This window comes from Athene noctua, chromosome 1 (assembly GCF_965140245.1).
Source record: "Athene noctua chromosome 1, bAthNoc1.hap1.1, whole genome shotgun sequence".
In the NCBI taxonomy this organism is placed as follows: Eukaryota; Metazoa; Chordata; class Aves; order Strigiformes; family Strigidae; genus Athene; species Athene noctua.
Window position 1 is genome coordinate 118,046,615 of NC_134037.1, and position 21,278 is coordinate 118,067,892.

A 21,278-nucleotide genomic window follows, 5' to 3' on the forward strand; every position below is an offset into this window, starting at 1 on the left:
GCCATATTCATTCATCTTAACAGAGGCTTGAGGACAGCAGCTTTCTAGCCTTCTACCTAATTCCTACAGCCAAACACCTTTTTTATTGTACATCAGCATCCTATGTTGTCCGCTGCAAACCTGACAAATGTTCTCTTCCTTTCAATAAAAACAACAACCTGGAAGTTTACACTACTAATATATACAAAGTAACACACAGAAAGTATGCAAGCATGAAACCAGCATAAACTAGAACCTCAAAATCTGAAAGAGAGGAGCTGTGAGAACAATGTTCTTGTTCTGTTTTCCATCCCTGCTGAAAATAATATAACTACTCTTCTAGTCTGGAGCCTCTTAAGATCCAGGGCTGCCAATAAAGTGCTAAAAACTCCCCAGCACTGCTTCAAAGCCTCTTAAAAATTTGATACCCCATTTTCTCAAGAACTAGAAAAGTGCATTCGCACATTTCCACAAAAATACTGCAGGCTGGCTGGGATGGAGATCCTGATTCAGCCCTTAAATAGTTTCACTTGTCATTAGAACAGACAATCTTATGTGGAGAAAGGTTACCACAAAGTTACCTGAAAGCCCTGTTTATTGCTTCAATCACTACATAAATTTAAGGCCTCCTTTGACATCAAGACCAGTTATGTATATTTTTACCTTATATAAAGATGTGCATTTCATTCACAATTGCAACAGGTAAATCAAAACACATAACATTGAAGGGAAATGGGAAGTGTCTATTCAACCACCACAGTGCAAGAAAATTTGAAAAGTTGCATTATCTACAAAAAAGTACAAGAAAGGACTGAAAATCTGCTTCTGTTTTTGAGCTGAAATTCTCAAGATCAACTGGAAACCAGCAAGATCTGTGATTCTCCCCCCATGTTTGTTTGGATGACTGCAGTATCACTAAATCAGTCAAAACCTTGATGCTTTCAGAAAGTTCTTTCCACTAATTGTCAAATTTCTAAAGATACACAATTAAAGCCTCTTCATGTCTTGTTCATATATTTTAATGTTACATACTCAAAATAGTACATTTATGCAACACATTCCTAAACAGACCTTTTGTTGCAGCCACAACAAATTGGCAGCAGCCACAATACGGACAAAGACACGGCTGCTGCGTTACCAGTCCCTGTCCTCCCATCTCAAAGGAGACACTAACTCCCTCCCTGGCCTCAAGATCTTCCTCTCTACTCTTTGCATACTTAATGTTCACCCTTACCAGTACACGCAAATGATACCCAAAACAAAGGCTGTATCCCTCCGCACTAACATCCCTTACTTCAGGGGCAACACACCCATGTCACCCTGTTCTACATATAAACGGGAGTACTTGCACTGTAAACAAACTTCTGTGTGAGCTTTATTGTTTCATTAGGAAAATTGCATGCCTCTTTCTACACAAACACTTAAAGGAAACCAATCCACTAACAGGGCGGGATTATCAGGTCACCCAAACAACCAAACCAGACAGGATCAGTTCTAACCATGTACTACACTCCAAGGGGCTGTGTGGTTTGCTGGGTGAGTGCTTTCCTCACAACGCTGACATTAAATCACCCTGAGCAGATGGACTCAACAGCATTTTTGGCACTGAAGAGGGTTCCCAGCTTCCCACAGGAGAGCATTGTGGATGATCATCTGATTCCGCTCACTCCCAAAGCCTCACTCAATGCCGTACTTCTGGGAAAGCTGATAACTTACCACAAACACTCTGTTTATTCCATAATTCTGCCACTCTGCAAGTAACTTCCCAGAGACCTTGCTCTGTTAGGCCTTAGCAAGCCTTTGCCTCTTGACAGGGGTGACCCTAATGAAACACAGCAGGTCTAGGTCTTCCCATCAGAAAATTTCACTCAAGCCCTTGGATTGGGGTTTTTTTTCCTCATTCTCCCTACTCCTGCACAGATTCTTCACCCTGGAACAGAAGCCTCCATTTTATTATTACCTAGGAGAATAAAAGAGAACCTGAACAATCAAAGAAACTAAGAATACAATCAGATTAAATTAAACCGAGATCTTCTGTTGAATTAGGTTATATTTTACAAATAAACTGACCCTGACACAAACTCCAGAGGCATTTCCTGCAGTGAAAAACAACAGACAAAACCAAACCAAACACTTTCCCATCTGCTGAAGGGCTCTGTTTAACTAACTACAAATAACAGAAAAGAAATTGATACAGTGCTAGTGTAAGGCAGCGTTTCTAACCTCTCTTAAGCATCACATAAACCTTAATGACCTGGTTTGCTGTTACAGGAAGTATTTCTGGATAATATTTCTGCCCCCATGATTCACGAGTAAAATTAAAAGCTTCATGATTAGCAGCACTCAGCCACACTCTCTAAGCACATTTTCCACTTGGACTTCACCTTTGAATTTGCCCCTTCAAGAAAATCCAGGAAATGTAAAATATTAGTAACTAGCTGCATTTCTATAATTCAGTTAGAGTGCCCTGTAGCCTATATGAAAACATGATATCTGTAACTCATAAGATTTAATCTGAAATTAATGTCTACAGAGCCTGATGTTGAAAACAACCATAAAACAAGACTGTCCTGTGAAACTGCCTGTCTTTGTAGCAAAGATTTCAAAACCATTTTCAAGTATTATTGTAATGCCCAACATGAATATACTGAGCAACTTAAACTGCCAATGTGGCTACACTCTGTACAAAACTTTGTCATGGTCAGAGATTTATAATTTGGAGGGTTCTACAATATACTTTGACTTTGTAATTCAGTAATATGAAATCCTCAGCATGCCACTGATCAAAAAAAGTGTGGTTTTCTAGCCTGTTTGGGAGAATTAATGTTCTCTATGCAAAAGAAAATAACGGCTTATCAGTGAAAAAAGCCTGGATAGCAGAAAGGCTAAGATATGCAATACATATATTTAGTTTTCAGCTACATGAGACTCGTAAGACTATGAAACTAATTGCAACAGCTCATCTCAAGGGCTGGGATGCAATCCTCTTGCCAGGCAGCGTTTGCTGGAGTGACAGGTTTTTTTTACAGACACTAGATGGCATCAAAGGCCTCTTTTAGGAGCCCGCCTTAAGCCGTGGCTAGCTGTCCGGGCTGCCCTGCCAGGAAGGGCACACACCCTCCCCAGCACAAGCCCCAGCGCTGCGCCGGAAGGGGCACGGGGCAGAAGCGTCCAAGCCACCAGGAACCATCCGTTCTGAAATCGCATATTAATAGGTAGTAATTTTATAGAGAGCAGAAACGTGTATTTTGAAGGCTGGTGAGCAGCAGGGTGAAGCAGCAGGGTTATCTGCTAGGAAACCAAATACAGCACGTACTGACAAAGGGAAGAGGGGGTGTCATCACTATTCACAACAGTAGGAATTCCTGAGGTTGACAGGGGAAGTACATGCTGTTGAAACTGTTATAAAAAAGAGCTTCTTAAAGAGAAGGGCATTTCTTTATAACTATAGTTCTGAATTTGCTTTTAGGTTGGGTTTGGGTTTTTTTTTCGTTTGTTTGCTTTTTAATTCTGTGCAGCTATGAGGTACAAGGTCCCTGTGGTCTGATAACATTACAAAATAAAACCCATTACCCAAGGGTCTGCCACGCAGCATTAAACAAACCTTTTTCTATCAAGAAGGCTGTTCCAAGCTTTACATTTGCTTTATCGGAGTGGCGGAGTTTAAAAGAAACAAAAACCCACCAACTTCAAGCCTTTCGTTTGTTAGGTCCCTGCAGTCCAGCAGGACTATTGGAAGTTACACCCTGAGGCACACATAAGCGTGTTGGGGTTTAGGTTAACTTTCAAAAAAGAACCTTAAAGGAAGTGCACCAGTACAGCAGTTCAGATTCATGTTTTAACAAGCATCAGTCATACTATCACACCAACTGATTCCCAGAGGTCTTGAGGCACAGCAAAATCTACTTCACCTCCAGGGATCGGAAGACAGGAGGAAAAAAAAAAATAAGCCCACACAATAAAGGGAGACTCAGAAGGCCAAACTCATGCACAGATCATTTCTTGGTCTTGTGATGAATTATCCTTGCTTTCTGAGAACATGGAAGACAAGTAGATGTATGTATTGGTTCTTAGACACTACTGTGAAATTGTGCTTAAGTAGTATGGTACTAAAAGCAGACAAATTATTTCATTCACAGCTTGGTATTAGACTCCTCAGGGCAGGTCTCAGAAGTCCAGTTCTGTATTCTATACTACAGTGAGCAAAAAAAGGAAACAGCACAAACTGTGGGGAAGAAAAACACATTAGAAAAAAAATGGACCACGTTTTTGAGTTAGTATGCTCATCAATTTGGCTTTTTGACTTTCTATGCTCATCTATTTAGCCTTGAAGAAAATGTTCTTCCTGCATAAGGCAAAAAAAAAAAGTTTTTCTTCCCAAACAAGACATGTCAAAAATTGCCACTGCTTTACAGAGCGAACACAGCCCTGAAAGACTGCAGACAGCCCCCCAGTTTCGAACACCCCCGGGCCAGCCCTGTGCCTGGCCCAGCTCCCACCCCTCCAGCACTGGACAGAGGTGTGCTCTGGCCCAGCACTGGGCCACTACAAGGGAGAACCAAGCCGCTGTTCAACTCCTCTCCTGCTCTGGCCAGGGGGCTTATGTGTGGCTTCTCTGGCAGTTCCCCACAGACAGAAGAGCAGCTGTGTCCTTCTCAAAATCAAAGTAAGAGTCTTTCTACCCAGGGCAGTGATTTGCCACCCCCAGTCTGCTACACCCATGCAGTGATAAAAGACACCTCTACAAAAGCTTCCTGTTAAAAGAACTAACAAAATAAGCTAGTATACTGTGTGTAATATTATTTGGAAAAAAAAAAAGTAGTCTGAGCTCTAAACAATTAACCCTTTGACATGAAGGGCAAGATACACAGCAGCTGTTCTCTAGACAGTAGTAGAAGCCCCAGTGCAAGGAGAGGGGCCTTCACCAAACACACACACAGTGTTTCAACAGTGCAGGTACCACTGAAATCTCATCACAAGGGAAAAGGGAAACTCTCTCCTTTCTGCACAACTGTATGTATAGATGAGGTGAGACGGGACAAAAGGCAACATTGTGCAAAGTTAAACATTACAAACTACACCTTGTACCTTATCTTCCAAAACCTATTTCAATTGCACGAACATCCTGATGTTCCCCTCAACATACGCCTGTTACTCCCTTCCAAAACACATGTGATGCAGAGGACATACGTTAGGAAAGTAGCACTTGATGAACTGCAGATGCAGCTACTGCACAAATACACTCCTGCCGAGTCCAAATAACTTTTGGTTTTCCATTTAGAACAGAGTCATCGTGCTTTCTGCAATAGCTGTTTTGTTAGTGGGAGTGTTTCTTATGCAAGACTTAAGCAGCAGCAGAGCGCTGTGGTATCAAAAAGCAAAGTACTCTAGTCTACAAAGAGCTGGAAGGTCACGAGGCATTCAGTTTAGAGAACAGAAGGCAACACAGCAATGGGCTTATCCTTCCTTCAGCTTTCTGCTACTTTAACTACACGTTACCAGGAGAAAAATTAACTACACTGAAGTGTAAGCTTCACCTAAAAAGAGAAATTAAAAATCAGTATCTGTGCTGTGTATAAATCAATGTTAATGTCTGCAGGATACTCAACTTCTTAATGGTCATTTTCCTAGCACCTGGAATACTAAGCTCCTTCAGGTACAGTATTTATTTTAAACCACTGGCCTTGATCTAATGCAAGCTGCAAGTCACATGAGCAGAGATGGGCAGGCTCTTTTCCAGACTCCAGACACATACAGTAGCAGCAAGGGTGTTTTGCTAAGTTTCACAGTCTGAAGTCTGAACTGTATATGAAAAGAAAGAAAAGCCTCTTCAAATCCTGTACACACAGCAGATTGACACACCATCCTCGGCTTACTCTCGCATATTAAGAACAAGTTTGGAAGGCCACCTAATGCCCAGCCTGTAGACAGCCTCAGAGGAGCTTGCAGGGAGTAGTGATTTATTTCTGTATCAAGAGATCACCTGCAGGAGAACTGAAGGAGAAAACTGGAGACAGTGAGTCCATCCCTGATAAACAGAAAAAAAAAAAGTACTAAAGCAATCAAAATATGAAAAAAGTCAAAGTGCAGGCACTAACATTTTCTGTTACCCTCGGCCTACATAGAGAAGTTTACAAGAAGTGATTTTATTAAAAAGAGTCATGACATGCTTAAGTTTAGCTAAAGAGTTATGCAGATTAGTGAACTGCAAGACAGCGTGCACAGATTACCTGAAGATTTATTCAGCTTTGCTGAAAATACAGCAGTAGGTTTTTCCTTTTCTTTAACAGAAGTAGCTTCTCGCTCAGCTTCCTTCTCAAAAGCTTCTGGTTTTACTACACTGACTATCTCTTTTTCAGCAGATAAAGGTGAGGTATCTGTGGCCGGTAAGGACATCATGGATACTTCAGGCACTTCTCTGTCCACAGCCTCCAAGGACTTTTTCAAGGCATTAGTACCTTCCTCAGCTTTTACTTCTACATTCTTTACAGACAGATCACAGGGTAGTTCTGAGCAAGGCAATGGCCTCTTCTCACCTTGGATGGCCTTGCTGACCTCTTCGCTTCCGTCTCTGCGCATCACTTCTCTGTCAGTAGCTTCTGCCGCCCACTCAGGAGCAGCTTTGGGATAAGCTAACATCACAAAATCTTCCACTGTGACTGGGGAAGACTCCATGGGCGAGAGCGCTTTGTCTTCTCCCAGTTTTGGTTCTGCAGCAACAGATCCATCAGCTGCATAAGCCACAGCATTCAGCTCTTCCATCTGAACAGGGATCTTCTCTGCCTGGGCTGGTTTAGGAGGTGTTGGCTCAGTGGGCAAAGCAGCAACCATTTTGGAAGAGTCCAGTTTGGGTTGGAAAGACTCCAGGTAAGGCTTGCCTGGGGCAGTCACTGAATCCACCAGTCGTTCCTCATGTTCATCATCATCAGTTACAATACTTTCAGTTGATTTACTCTTTAAGATGAGAGACGGATCTTCATTCATCTTCTCAGCAAAGTCAGGTATCAGCTGGCTATTAAACAAGTCTGATTTCCCAAACTGCGAGGATAGTTTTTCAACAAGCTCCTTGTGATCAGGTACATCCCGAGAAATGCATTCTGTTATTGGCGTCTTGGAATAATCTGCAAAGGATGGAGCAGCAGGTTCACCAGAGACCTTCGTTTCCTTAATTAAGTCACATGCAATAGATATATATGGAGTCTCTAGATCTTCCGGACTGGTGCTACCCTCATGATCGGGTTTTTTAAAGGCTAACGCCTCTTTTGCTTCTTGGGCCTGTGTCAGCGGTACATTCACTGCCTCTTGGTATAAGGGAGGTTTCTCAGTCTCGTCTTTTACATTCTCATAATTAGCAGCAGGAATAAACGTTTCTAACGGGGAAGCTTCGAGCTGCGCAGCAGATGCTTCTGCACCAGCAGCCCCAGTGCTCAGCGGGGCTTCCATAACAATATCTGGCAATATTGGCGATGGGGCAGCTTCTGACCCTTCAAACGAGGGACAGAGTTGTGCCACGGGTTTCAGAGTCTCTTGTACTGACTCGGAGGTTTGAACTAAATCAATCTTGGTTTCGTAAGCCAGTTTAGTACCTGACACATCATGCATTTCGCTTTCATATGCTTCTTGTACTAGATCAGGAGTGAGACCTTCGGGCATATTTGCTGCAGTGTCAGATGGCAGTGTTGATACACTCTCTGTTTTAGCATAGTCAGCTTCCTGGTCTTCCTGCTTACCAACTGCTAGAGTGCTAAAATCACCTTGTTCTGTGCTCATCTGAGCTTTCATTTCTGCAATTTTTTTCTCATCATCGGTTCTATTTTCTGAAGTGCCTTCCTCGAGTGGAGAAAGAGATTTGACTTTGTTACCATCGGGACTTACAGAGGATTCAAATTTAGTACAAGTGATGTAAGTCTGCGAAGGTTCTTTTACAGCTTCTGGGGTACTTGGGAAAGAGCGATCTTCGGGGCTGCCTTCACTCTCTCTTTCATAATCCTGTACATTCAGCTTATCTACCCTGTATTTCTCACCTAAACTGCTTTCTAGTTTGGCATCTATCTTACTTCCAACATCCTCTCTCACGCTGCTCAGTCCGTGACTGGTGCCTTTGACTTCCCAAATCAGCTCGAATGGTTTGAAGTCTGCATATTCTTCCCTCTGAAGAGGGTCTTTTTTCAGTGCCCCTTTTTCACCCTGGTCACCGTGTCCATATTTGTTATAAAAGAGGTCTTCCTTATTTTTCTCAAACAAATCTTGAGGAGTTTCTGGAGAGATTTTCAGCTGCTCTGCAGGCATTTTCTCCAGATTAGGTAATTCTTTAGGGCCCTCTAGCTGTGTTTCTTCTTTAGCTGGAGATAAAATGGCTGCTTCTGCTTTAGCAAATGGGGGTTCCGAGTACTTAGTTTCTGAAAGGTTCTTTTCATTTCCCTCTACAAGAAATGGATTTCTTGCCTTTTCCATAGTTTCTCTATAAACCTCACTCGCATTTTCTTTGTTAACGCCTCTTGCAGGTAATTCATCTGAGAGTGTACCAAAGGCTGCGTGCTCTTTAAAGGGGTCAGATGAGATAGGAGAGAAGGAGGGAAGAGAAGGAGCAGTATCAAGCGGGACTGCAGTAAAATCTTCTTGACCAAGCGACTTAGTGCTACCTGGCTGCTCCTGCAAGTCCATAACTTCTTCTGTGACCGTGGACAGAAAGGAAAGTTAGAGAATGCAAGTGCTCTTACAGTCAATGCAAACTTTCACGACAGGTTCACATGATGTTAGTTATTAAGAGGCTCTTCCCAGTTCTATCATACATACTATTAGCCATTAAAACAAAGCATCAGTTAAAGTATACTATTCTATTTCACCTCTTCTGGCAGAGAAGCAGGCAAGAGGCTAGAGAAGCAGCAACTTTATGCAGCGCAAAGGTCACAGTAAAGCTGAAGATGCCAGACAAGTACAGAGCATCCAAGTACAGCAGACAATATTAACAAAGTGAGAGAGGGAGGGTGGGGTGGCAAGGGGAGAGAGCAGGGACGTGTGTATGCTTGTGCATAAAGGAATGCACAAACGTGCATGCCAGTAAAAAAAAAAATCTTTTTTCACACTTTTTTTTTAATGGGAATTTAGCTGACAGCATAGTTAACAAAAAACACTAAATAAATATTGCAGGTACAAATTTTACTTCTATAAAATACTGCAGAAAGTTACTGTGGATTAAATCTTTCTGCTAAATCAGTCAAGCAACTATGCTTTGATGTGTTAACCTGTTAATAGTATCAACTTCTCTCCTATATCAAGGGTCCAAGAATTCACAGATGGCTGTAGCTTGTTTGTAAAACAGTTACCAAGTAAAGCAATGAATACATATTAAAATCTTCAACAGATCAGCTGAAAAGTCAAAACTGAAGAATGTGATAGAGGCTATTCTTGGACCCATGCTGACTTTTCTTAGTAAAGGCAGACTAATTGGAAAGGGTTAATGAGATCAGATCAGAAATGCAGGATGTATTCAGACAAAGGTGAGCAGAAAGAACTTGCCTGCAGAGGAGTGCATCAGAGGCGTAGATGTAGCAGGAAGAGCAAAAAGGGTCTCATCTGAAAAACAAACAAATAACCTCAGCAGAAATAAAGGCTAGGTTGAAGAGGGCAGAAAGCACACAAGTGGTCAGTTCCCAGTAAATCAAACAGATCCATAGCCAACATCTACACCCACAGAGAAACACAGAACTAGATAGAAGCTGTGTAATTTGGGAGAGAATGCTCAGATTTCTCCATTTACAGTGAGATCTTTCCTGAAGCAACTGAGGGATCTCCACCCTCCAAGCCAGCCACCAGTCTTCAGGTAAGATCCACCACAGTAGCTTCTCTTTAATTTTCAAAACTTGCGCAGTACCAAGCATCCACCCTGTCTCTAGCACGAGAAAAAACACCCGCCATTGACAATGACACACTATCCTTCATCAGCTTACTCTGTCAGACTAACAGCGACTAACTTGTACGAGAACAGCAGCCATAAGGAGACTCAACCAAAAATTGTGAAAAAAAAGTGACTCAAGTAAGCTTTGATGCTCCCCACAAAGAGAGCACTGATCAGGCATGCCAACAGTGGTCAAACTGGTAACAGTAAACCACTGTACTATTGGCTCTACGTTTGTGTCTTGACTATTTTTGTTGTGTTTTAGTACGGACAAGCTTCCAAATAAAAGCATTTTAAAGCATTCTTTAGCATGACCCAAAGAACTACGGAAATAGAAGGACACTCTTCTAAGGAAGACACCCTCCTTCACTAATGCACAATGGTGAGAAGCAGGACGATCCCAGAGCTACATATCACACATTAGCGGAAGTAAAAGCATACAACTATGACATTCCACTAAGCTGCATGAAGCATTTAATCAAAAACCACTCTAGAAACAGCAATATCAGCCATCATTAGGAGCCAGGCAAATCAAAACCAGTCCTTCTCTGCATTTCTGTGCCAGCAGCAGTTATTTTTCCCAGGTTCATCGTGGCCTATTGGCATTAGGTTTATAATAATATTTGGGTAAACATATTTCATTCTAAAGAGTGCACAAAGTTTTCAAATTAAGGCCATTAAAAAATATTTGCCATTTACATTGATTTTATTAGCAGAGCACAAAATTGTATTAAAGCGTTTTGATTAGATTTTCTAGGACAGACATCAACAGTCTTCAGTTTTGTTATGTGCCTGGGCAAAATCAAGTACTGAAAAATAACTTTTTTTTAAATTAAAAGAAATATAAAAAACAATTGATTTTAAATTATGAAAGGCAAAAAGTGAGAAATATGGTAGACCCAGCAGTTCACACCTAATAATCCAGCAAAGCAAAGCATTAAGGTCATTTTTGTTTTGGCATAGAACCATGACCTTCTGGCACAAGCAGTGCCACTTGAAGATACTCGTGACCTGTCTGGCTCACTGAAGTTCATCCCACCAGCAGTTTTCCAAAAATCAAGTCTCCTCACGACCTACAGTTCCTGTTACAATATACAGTGGGTTGGTTTTGTTTCACAGAACACTTATCTTCAAGTGATGTTTACGATTCACAAAATACAGCAAAACCATTAGAAAACAGAGTAATACAGTCGCAGTGTAGGACTCAATATTTAGAAGCTTCCTCAATTCCTGCCAGGCCAAAGGGATTTCTGTTCGGTTTTCTAGAAATTACATTTTCCTATTAAGGACCACACAGAGAGAAACCTCAATTCCAAATTTAGAACACATTAAAGCAGTGTTACACTTCAGTGGTGGCAAAAGGGTTTAAGGACAGAAACCACACTGGAGGCCAACTGCTCTACACGTGACACCGAGTGGCAGCGCTGCTGCCATACACTGCCAAGCATCACCTTTAGTTGAGGAAATGCTGGACTCGGCATGCCCTTGCTCTCAGGGATCTCTGCAGCCAGCAGGCAACTCACCAGGAGGCCACTGCCCCATGACAAGCGTTAGCCAGTCACCTGGTTTGGAGAGTGGAACAAGGGGCTCCAGTCAGACTGCAGCTTGGGACTTGTCAGTCCAGACAGCTGCTCTGCCTTCTTCAAAATGAGGCTTTTAAGCAGTAACGTCAGAGGCTTTTCTTCAGTTTCTAGTGTGCCTGGTACATCAAGGGTTAGAGCTGAGCTTTCAGTTTTAGGCTAGCAAGCCTCAGGGTTTGCACCAAGCAGCAGCACAGCCGTCTCTTCTCTCAACGTTATGCCTAGATGGACTGAGCAAGCAACGTCTTCTGACCACAGATGCAGAACTCTGTCCCTCAGCGTGCATGCTGGATGTGAAATACCTCATCACTTGTTGGTTAAAGGGAGCACCAGTGTCCACATACTCCACACTTGAGGCAGGTCCACCCATCAGCTCATCTTACCAGCCAGTGGCACAGTCCCCTTGGGCACTGCACCCACACACCAGGTCTGAAGCCTCTAGGGACCTGTGATATGGCCAGTCACACCTGCCTCAGCCTGCACCTTCCCCGAAACCACATGCCCTCACCTCCTGCCGGCCACGCCAGACCAGCAAAACCTCTATTTGCTGGAAGGGGTCTTCACTCTGAAGCAGAGGAGAGGGGAGAGAAAGCAGGATGGGTCCGGCGAGACACGACTGTGCAGCATGAAGACAGAGACCCCTGACAACCCAGCAGAAAAGGAACTCACAGGGAAACCACAAACAAGTCAATGGAGAGGAGGTGCTGAAAATGTGGAAATAAAAGGAGGGGAAAAAAAAAATTAGTCTGCTGGGGTAAAGAGGCAAAGAGGAAAATGCACAAGTCCCTGAAGGGGCACTACACTCCGTATCCAAAGAGCAACTGCAATCTCTACCAAAAGTTTTAGACTTAAGTTCTTTTTTAATACTTGCCAGCCCCAGAAACAGAGGTTTCAGTTTCTGGTGAGGATCCCTGGTTTTAGGAGCACAGACACTGATTTTTCAGTGCTCCATTAAGACAGCACAATGCACAAACTCCTTCTCAGGTTTGGCTTCCTTTTACTCAACACAGAAACATACAGTAGCTGTGCCAGTGAGCTCCCAGGTTCTCTTAATGGAAGGGTATTGTGCCCACACCCAAACCTTATTTTCCACACATAGTTGGAGTATGAGAAGTGATTACATAAAAGCAGTATTTCCTAAGCGGCCAAGGAGAACCACCCACTTTCCCTCCACCCACAGCAGAACGGCTTTTTCTCCTGCTGAAAGGAAGAAGATCCAAGGACTTTTTCCTGCTGTGGGCCCTCTAACACCTCCAGGCAAGTAGGAAGAACAGAATAGGACCTCTACAACTCCCACATCAGCAGGATTGCTAACTGAACCAATCATTCTTTTCAGATTGTAATTCAAATGATGTGGTGAAGAATCCTTCTGCATGGCACAGAAGAATCCTTGCCTCCAATGTTGGAGGCAGAAACCTTTCAGAAACAGAACTCCGTGGTGCTTTGGTAGACAAGAGGAAAGAAAATGCAGCATCTACCAGCCTGTCACCTGACATGCAGCAAGACCGCCCAGCACAAAGGCATTGCACCAGGAGAGTGGAAGACACTTGAGCCAATGCCTGCAGAACTGGCTGCCTCTTCCCACTGCTCAAGTGGTAGCACTGCTACCACCTGACAACAAATGCAGTAACTTCTGTAATAAAGTACTACGTTCAGTGGAATAACTTCATTTGTAAAAGAAGCCTGAGAAGGACAGACCTACCGCTGAGGATGGCTTTTCCTATTTGCATATCAGTGGCAGAAATTAGATTCAAACAAAGAAAGTAGAAGTACACTGCTACTAGAATTAAGTAAACAAATTTCAGAATACATCAAGCTCTAAGCAAATCTATTTTCAAGTAAAGGTACATATTCAAAACTTCTTTCTCGAACTACAAAGTAGGCCTTCACTACAGCAAAGCTTCACCCAAAGATAAAAAGAAAATCTAAATGAAGAAGTCCTCAGTTTTTACAAATCACAGCAAAAAAAATTATTTCAGTAAGATGAATGGCTCAATTACTGTTTCCATCAGAAGATAGACTGTTTCGTGAATTACAGAAGAATAAGACCTCAAAATGAACACAATCTCCAGGAGACAAGTCTTCACTCCCAATTTTATGTGCCAAAAATCCATAATGAGGCAGGTTAGGAACCTACCTTCAGCATTACAGCTAAGAGAAAGACAGACCTCCTACCTGTAAATGGTGCTGCTTTATAACAGTGACTCAAGTAGTCCAACTGGCAGTTTTTAAGAGAACCTTAGAGACAGACTCAACCAGGTGATTTAGTAGCATTCCGTAAAATGCAAATACTGTATTCAAACACATACACCCACACACCACCAAACCAGTGACTGCATGGCTGCTGTTTGCCTAACAGGAGAGGAAGTTAACAGTTTCCTCTGGCTTTGCTGGTTTTTTTTAAATATCCCTCTAACGTGATACAAAAAGCATTTAAGGAACAACAGAATGAAGTGATGCACCAAGTGATTCATTCCGATTACATTCCCATTTTTAACCAAAAACATCCTGCAAACCTTACCTTGGCTTTTGCAAATTAAGTATTTCCTAATAAAGCAGCCACGAACAACCCTGTAGTTTTCTCCTTCCATGAGCTCTTATACTTTATAACTTGGGTATTATGATTTCAGCTAAAACAAAGCACCACCACCAAGAAACAGATTTCAATTAAAAAAAAAAACAAACAAAAAAACCCCTGCCATCAGCATGACAAAGCAGTGTCATTTTAAACTCTCGTTTTAATTTTTGCTGATTGCTCACAAACTGGTGTTGTTACAAGATACTGAAATGACCAGCATAAAACTTGAAATTTAATATCAAAATTTTGGATAAAAAGCAGAGAAATAAATGGAGACAAATTTACCAGACAACTAAGAAAGATAAAGTGAAGGTAGCTGCAAATATTTCCAGAAAAGAGGTTTAAAATTAAAAAGTTGCAAAACATCAATTTCAACAAAAACAGTTTATGAAAAAACCTGCCTGTCCACCCCCCGACCCCAACATACTTGCCAACACAAACCAGAGGACTTCAGTCTAGTCACAGAAAGTAAGAACTCAGCAAGAACATGTTCTATCCCTCGTGGCTGAATTTTGGGTAACTAATGTACCCTTCCATCTGCTCTCACCTGTGACTCCTTCCAAGCATCACCTGCAGGTCTGGGCTAAGGTAGGTTTATCCTTCTGATATTCTCCTTATTTTTATGTATTAGCTCATAATCAAGAAAAAAATAAAAAGGTATTTTCTACATATTAACACTGAGTAAACTTCATCCTGATGCACAAATTCAGTAAGAAACTGTACTGGGCTACTAGATGACAGTTTCAGTCTTCAGAAAATAAAAAACATTTCCTATATTAGTTTGCTGGAAAATATATGCTATTCTTAAAAGGAGCAGTTGGCAAGAATAAAGTTTTTGAGAATCCACTTCACATTTGCGTGTTTAGAAAATGAGCAAAATGGCTAATTAACAAGACTGGTACTGCTTTTGTCTACCACAAGGGGACATTGATTCTGATGGCCCTCTCTTGTTAACACAAATATTTAACAAAAGGTAAAACAAAACAAACAAACAAAAAAAAAAGGGTAAAATTAATAGTCAAAGGAATGGCATCTGTGACATGACTCACATGTAGTATAAAAGTTACATTTGCAGCAAACCCTTTAGGGCAGATATGAAAGAGAAATTGTCTGCTTCTTCAATGCACCAAGTTGTTAATTTGTCACAGTGAAGACTGCCCTGAACAGCATTTCTAATCTCCAGCCATTATCTAAGTAAAACAGACATATCTAATAGTACCATGAAGTTTTACTCTTTTACAAATCCAAGAACTACCTCAAAAGGCTTTTGGAGACCAGTGGAGTACCCTTCAGGCTTCATAACCATAGGGAAGAACTACGATGGTTTGGGGGGGTTTCTACTTCTCTGTGTGTTAATAGCAAATTATTATGAGTAAATTGTTACCTCTTGGAATGAAGTCTAAGACAACATAGCTGGCCATTTAAAAGTTAAATTATTTCAAGGAGAGTCCAATTCTTGGATGCCTAATGTCCTACTGCAGAGTAAACAAGGTCACACAACTTCACAAGAATTTCCTGAGACATGCAGCTGCCTACAAAAATTCCATTTAAATCATCTCCTGTTATGATGCAGTTGTTCTAAATATGGCATTTCACCAAATATTTAAGGGATTCCAGATAAAGAACATTAACACCGTCTTTTCAAATCATTAGATAAACCTGCAGAGCCACAGCAAGCAACTGAGTTTTTCTCATTTGTCTCTTTTCAGTGATAGGTGTAAGTTAATAAAAAGAAGTTTCCAGTTTAGGAAACTCAGACTGTAAACTACTTGGAAACCTTTGAGGAAAGTATCCAAGCTGCTACAAGATGGAGATTACTAAATGATTAAATCAAGAAAGGAGCTCTGTCTTTAACTTCTCAAGGGTATCACAGCTCGGATCAGAAAAGGATCCAACAGTTTTGATTGTTAACAAGGGCAGCTGCAGGTGATCTCAGGTTACCATGAAAATTACTGCTAAGTGGTATGATACATCACTTGCAAACTGAGTTGCACTATATTGCACAGGAGATATTTCACATTATTTGAAATAAAGAAGTTCAAAACAAGCATTTCCAACAATACTTGCTGCTTTAAATATTCTGTTTATGGAAACAAGTCTCCAGGAAGAAGCAAGTGTTTCCTTATGGTCTAAGCAGAAATCTATAACCAAACTGGTTCAAACAAGGTTTTTGGGTTTTTTTCCAATATCATATTTACACGGTCTAACTTGCAGCAACTTCTCCTCTTTTGGAAAAATGACATTTGAGGCAAGTTGCCCAGCAATGCAGATACTGTAGAGCATACAATGACAGAGGCAAGTACACACCGTTTTATCTTCTTCTGATCAGCTATAGAGTGAGAAGCAAGACAGGCAGTATCATTCATTCCCCTGCAAGACCCAACTGCCAACCAAAGAATGGATGAACAAGGAAAATACATTAATTCTGACTCTGTCACAATTCTTTCCATGACAATTCCCAGATTGACAAAGCAAATATCCGCTCCAAGGGTCATTTCAAAGGCCATGAAATACTGCAGACACAACTGCCAGCCATGCCTCACGCTCACAAGCAAACATTTTGATCAATAACACAGGATCCAAACAGCATTCCAGAGGATGGGTCCATAATGCCACTCTCATTAAAAGTCCCTCCTCCACAAGCGTCACTGTATCTCCTCAGAGCAGGAACAGAATTTTATCTGGCACATTTTGGTATTAAAAGTAAACAACCAAAGAGAAAAGTCACATAGGTCGGCTCCAAAGAAACTTTTCATTATCCTCATACTAACTATAACAAGGAATTCTCAGAAACTGGATGCACATACCTATCACAGACAGGCAATCCACAGCGGCTCACTGTGAGGGCAGTTAAATCCTCTGAAGAACAAAGATAAACTATTTGGCTTCTGAGCATAAACTAAGCTCCAGAACAAACAACTAAGACACAAGAAGTGCTACAGAGATTAACTGTGCACTGACAGCCTGTGCCTTCCTCCCCCAAGTGTATCAACTGACCTTATCACATCAATTCTGCCTTTTTACACAGTTAGCATCAGGTGGCAGGTAAATGCCTTTATTGAAGTCAGGTGGCCACAATAATCAACTTCAACTGTTCACAGCCCATCTCTGATGGCTTCACAATCGCAACTATATTTAATATGTAAATCACAATTATATTCATTCTAAGTTTCACTATTAAATAATCTCAGATATGAACATTCACAGATCCAGCATATACACTCACCAAAGTATTTTTATGTATTTAATTAAAAAGAAAGAATCAGAAAGAAACAATCTAGCCAAGTGCAAACATATGTGTCCAGCTACACCTGGTTTTAAAGGTAAGTATTCAGTCTTTGGCAATATTTGTAACCGAAGAGATACTTAGTTTTTAGAGCAGTTATTTTGTAACTCTTCCTTAGGACTCAGACTCTTTAACCATATGTTGAAGCTACAGACAGAAACTCGGGTTCTGGCAGTGCCACAAAGCAGAAAAATACAATAATTACACCAGAACTTATTCAAAGGCAGGAGGTCTAAAGAGCCAAGCAAATCCTATCATTATGCAGGCATTATCCAATTTAATTTTGGAGATTATACCAATCATAAGATTCCCTTTTACCAATCTGTACAGATGGAATTTTTCCCTGCTTTCCCCACAATTAAACAAATTAAGCAGTATTTAGATTAGCAACTTTATCATTGCAGAAGAATATCCTTATTAGCTAAATTAATCTTTCAAGACTGGAGGAGAGATGCTACTGATTTCTTTTAGCATCTATTCCCAACACATTACCTTGTGTGACAAGCCACTGACATAAGAGCTTGTAGTCTGTAAAATAAAAACAAATTGATGCATAAGATACCTTCATCTCAAAAGAAGGAAAAAGAACATGGACATTCATTAGAGGAGTCATTATAGCCATTAGCATTTGTGTACGAATATCTTTTAACGGAATGGATAATAAAGCAGTGTGAAGATTACAAGCACTGTCCTGGCATCCTCCTTGTCAACAAAGAGGATCAGATATCAAGCAGCACTGCCCCTCCTAGGTTGCAATAGATTTTGATCAGGTTTTAGCTATCCACTTCAGATTTTTGTCCCTTAGACACAATTCACATACATGGAAAAACTGGGTTTCGTATCTATGTGATCTTTTAAAGAATACTTGGGTTTTTAACACACTGGAAATTCATCCCTTTGTCCTTTGAACAGCGTTTCTCAAGCTGAAGGCAGAATACTTGGAAGACCTGGCTGAAGACCAAGGAAGAAGCAACCTTTCTTCCACCACTACCACATAACATTTTTCTACTTCCTCCAGATCTTGCTCGTTCCTTTCAGTTGTGCAGCTACAACCTGCTTTTGACGGCCTTGCACATGCTCTTTCATCTGTTTTACTTGGCAGTCATTTCCTTGTCACACACAAAGGACCGAGAAGGACAGGCATTGAGGAATTTTACCTTCTGTCAGAAAAGAGGGAATAGCAGAGTTCAAGAGAAACTGCCACAAACCAGTAATGGCTGGATAAGTAGGATTTTTGACATCAGACCAATGACATCTATTAGACAGAGAACACTTAATTGGCAGCAGGAAAGTTTATATTTATCTCAGTCTTGTGTTGTATTTCAAGACACCTTAATTAACATATTCTTCCTAGCCCATGGAGTTGATGACACGATTGCTCTGATCATTAAAAGGCTGCAAGTTCACAGTACATAGCTAAGACACAAAGCAAGCCTTCCAGCAAAATCCAGGAGGGTCAAACTGGTATTCCTACAATTTCCGGGGGGTGTGTGTGTGGGTGGGTGGGTGTAATAAAAGTATTCTTTCTTTATACATCAGAAAGCAATAAATGAGAACAAACCCATTGACAACCATGGGGAAAAGCAGCAATTTAAAAACAACTCTAACTTAAAATCTTCATATTTTGACAGCTACAGTTAACAGCAGATTGATTATTTCCACCTGAAAGATAAAAACATTCTACCGAGATAATTTGATTTTCTCAGACTTTGTGAATATTAATAAGGCCATTACTTTATTGCTATTATAATAGTTCTTATTGATGGAAAAAGCAGCTAAAAAAGCTATCCACCAAGCGTATGTTGTAAAGCTGGAGCCCAGTGATCTCAGTGCTAGCTCTACTGTGGTGCCCTAAAAACTCAAAAAAGTAGAAATCATTATATGGTGTTTTCAAAGCAACAGGAGTAATTTCTATTTTAGATCATAAACCAAGAAATTGAAAAAAACCACATGAAAACATACTCAACTGTTCTACTTGGGTCTCACCATTCGCTATTTTTTATTTGGCAATAATAGCTTTTTTTCTTTTGTTTCTAATGCAACTTGATACTTACACAATTTTCCTCATACTTCACGTATAAGCTTTTCTGCACATCTCAGGACAATTCATCTGTAAGCTACACGCTGCTTTACATTTTTTAGCCAGCAAAAGACCAAGAACTATTTCCTTGCTTAGAAAATATCTAGAACCCATAGGACATTTTCAGACTGAACTGTGCATTGCTAATTTTTATATCTGAGTTTCATTGTTACTATAGTAACATACCAGCTCAAAAAAAAAAAAAAAAGATGCTTATTTCATTCAAAATACTAACAGAAAACAAAGAAACATAACTCAAGCACACCAAGACATAACTCAAATTGTAGGTTAACTGCCCTTTGTTATTCTAATACCTTCCCAGCACACAAAGGCCAGAGCAATCTGATGAGAGCCACCAAGCAGTTGGGTGGGGCAAAATGGACACTGAAACGAGCAGTCCAAGCCACTAAGCTCCCTCAAAACCAGGTGGCAAGCAGCAAAGCCCCACAGAATTCCAACAGCATGGGAAAATTGGTCCCTGGGGTTAGAGGACACCTATATGCTTTCTGCTCTGTAGCCAGGCTCCCAAACTGAGTGCTCTCCAAAATCCTCATGCTCCCCACCCTGGGCAATGGAGGAAGGAAAAGTGAAAACATCACCCTCACAATACACCAACCACAAAGTTATACTAGAAAAGTGCATCGCAAATTACCGAAATAACACAGCATGCATCAGCAAGCCAAGTAGAAATCACATTTTTCCTATAAAAGATCTATTTTAAGATTGCCTTTTCACCATACTAATTGCCAACAACCCCATCTTGTCTCCTTGTGAGCTGCAAAGTCTGAGACTCTTGACACGAGGCCTTTATATTCCAACAACCACTCACTTCTAACCCATCTATAGATCAGCTGTTGCAAAAGGACCCAACACTTTCCTGGCAATTTTGTACCAGTCAACAGGAGAAAACCACTGACCGGGAGGTTTAAATGTTGCCCTTATATTACAGAAGTGCTGCTGGTGGTGGCTATCTAGGAGATAAGAAGCTCAATGCTCACCAGTGGTGATGCAACAGAGTGGACAAGATAGCATCACTGTAGACATGCTGCAAACTGAAATACAGATAGGGGGGAAGGGAAAAAAGGGCAAAACAGCCGTTCTTCGCTGTCTCCAAACTTGTGGTTTGGAAGAGTTCAGGTCCAAGGAGTTCAACTCTCAACCCAATTCAAAACTTCCCTGAGGGCTACACTGTTACACAGTAGGTGGAACCTGTGTGGTTTTATCCTGAAAAGCAAGTCAAAGGATACACACACGAAGCAAACAGACTGTCAAACTTGGCAGGATTACGCTTGCACATACTTCTGGTTAACAGAATAGCTGTTTGGCTTTAGAGACTCTTGTGCCAGCTCAATTACAGAAGCAGACCCCACTGTGCTAGACATTGCACATGCCCATGACAATAAAGAAAACTATCCTTGTTGAACTCACCTAGATGGGAACATAAAATACCAACGTGAAGATACTGGCTTTATACTACACCAGTCAAACTGCTGGTTATTCTCCTCCCCATATATCACTATAATGGAAACTGTGTAACAGGAAAAGAAATATCACATTCTACCTTTGATATACCCAGGTTGTGACCACCTCCCTTACAGCATTACTGACAACACTTGGGAAGAGAAAGGGTCTTGGCACCTCAAAGAAACACTGAAGATCAGTGGGAACATATTTTAATAAATGAAGGGTGCAAATGGAAGTCACCAGACGTAGTGTTCAAGGACAGCTGTATTTTTTCCAAGTCATGCTGAAGGAAAAAAAAAAAAATATCTGAGGAGCCTACATGCTGCTTTAGAATTTGTATAAAACACAAATTAGGGGATCTGCAGCATCAAAGGTACACTCTCCAGAGAGAGCAGAAGCAGGTACAGGTCACT

General features: G+C 41.1%; 1 protein-coding gene across 7 annotated transcripts in view; it reads right to left on the bottom strand.

Moving 5' to 3' along the window:
• The window catches only part of RTN4 (reticulon 4), a 74,888-nt gene that overhangs the window by 21,188 nt on the left and 32,422 nt on the right, over positions 1-21,278 (bottom strand). For 4 of the 7 annotated variants that reach the window (XR_012633551.1, XM_074904655.1, XM_074904894.1 and 1 more), the window contains 2 exons: positions 9,499-9,555; positions 6,210-8,651 (listed from right to left, as the gene is read on the bottom strand). The exons of 1 other annotated variant lie outside the window; for it this stretch is intronic. Coding sequence is in view for 5 of the 6 variants with exons in the window: in XM_074904655.1 (XP_074760756.1) it covers positions 6,210-8,651; positions 9,499-9,555 (2,499 nt within the window). In the remaining variant the exon portion in view is untranslated. Of the gene's footprint in view, positions 1-6,209; positions 8,652-9,498; positions 9,556-17,813; positions 17,850-21,278 lie in introns of all 7 variants that reach the window. 2 more of the 7 variants (XM_074904798.1, XM_074904992.1) reach the window with 2 other exon arrangements.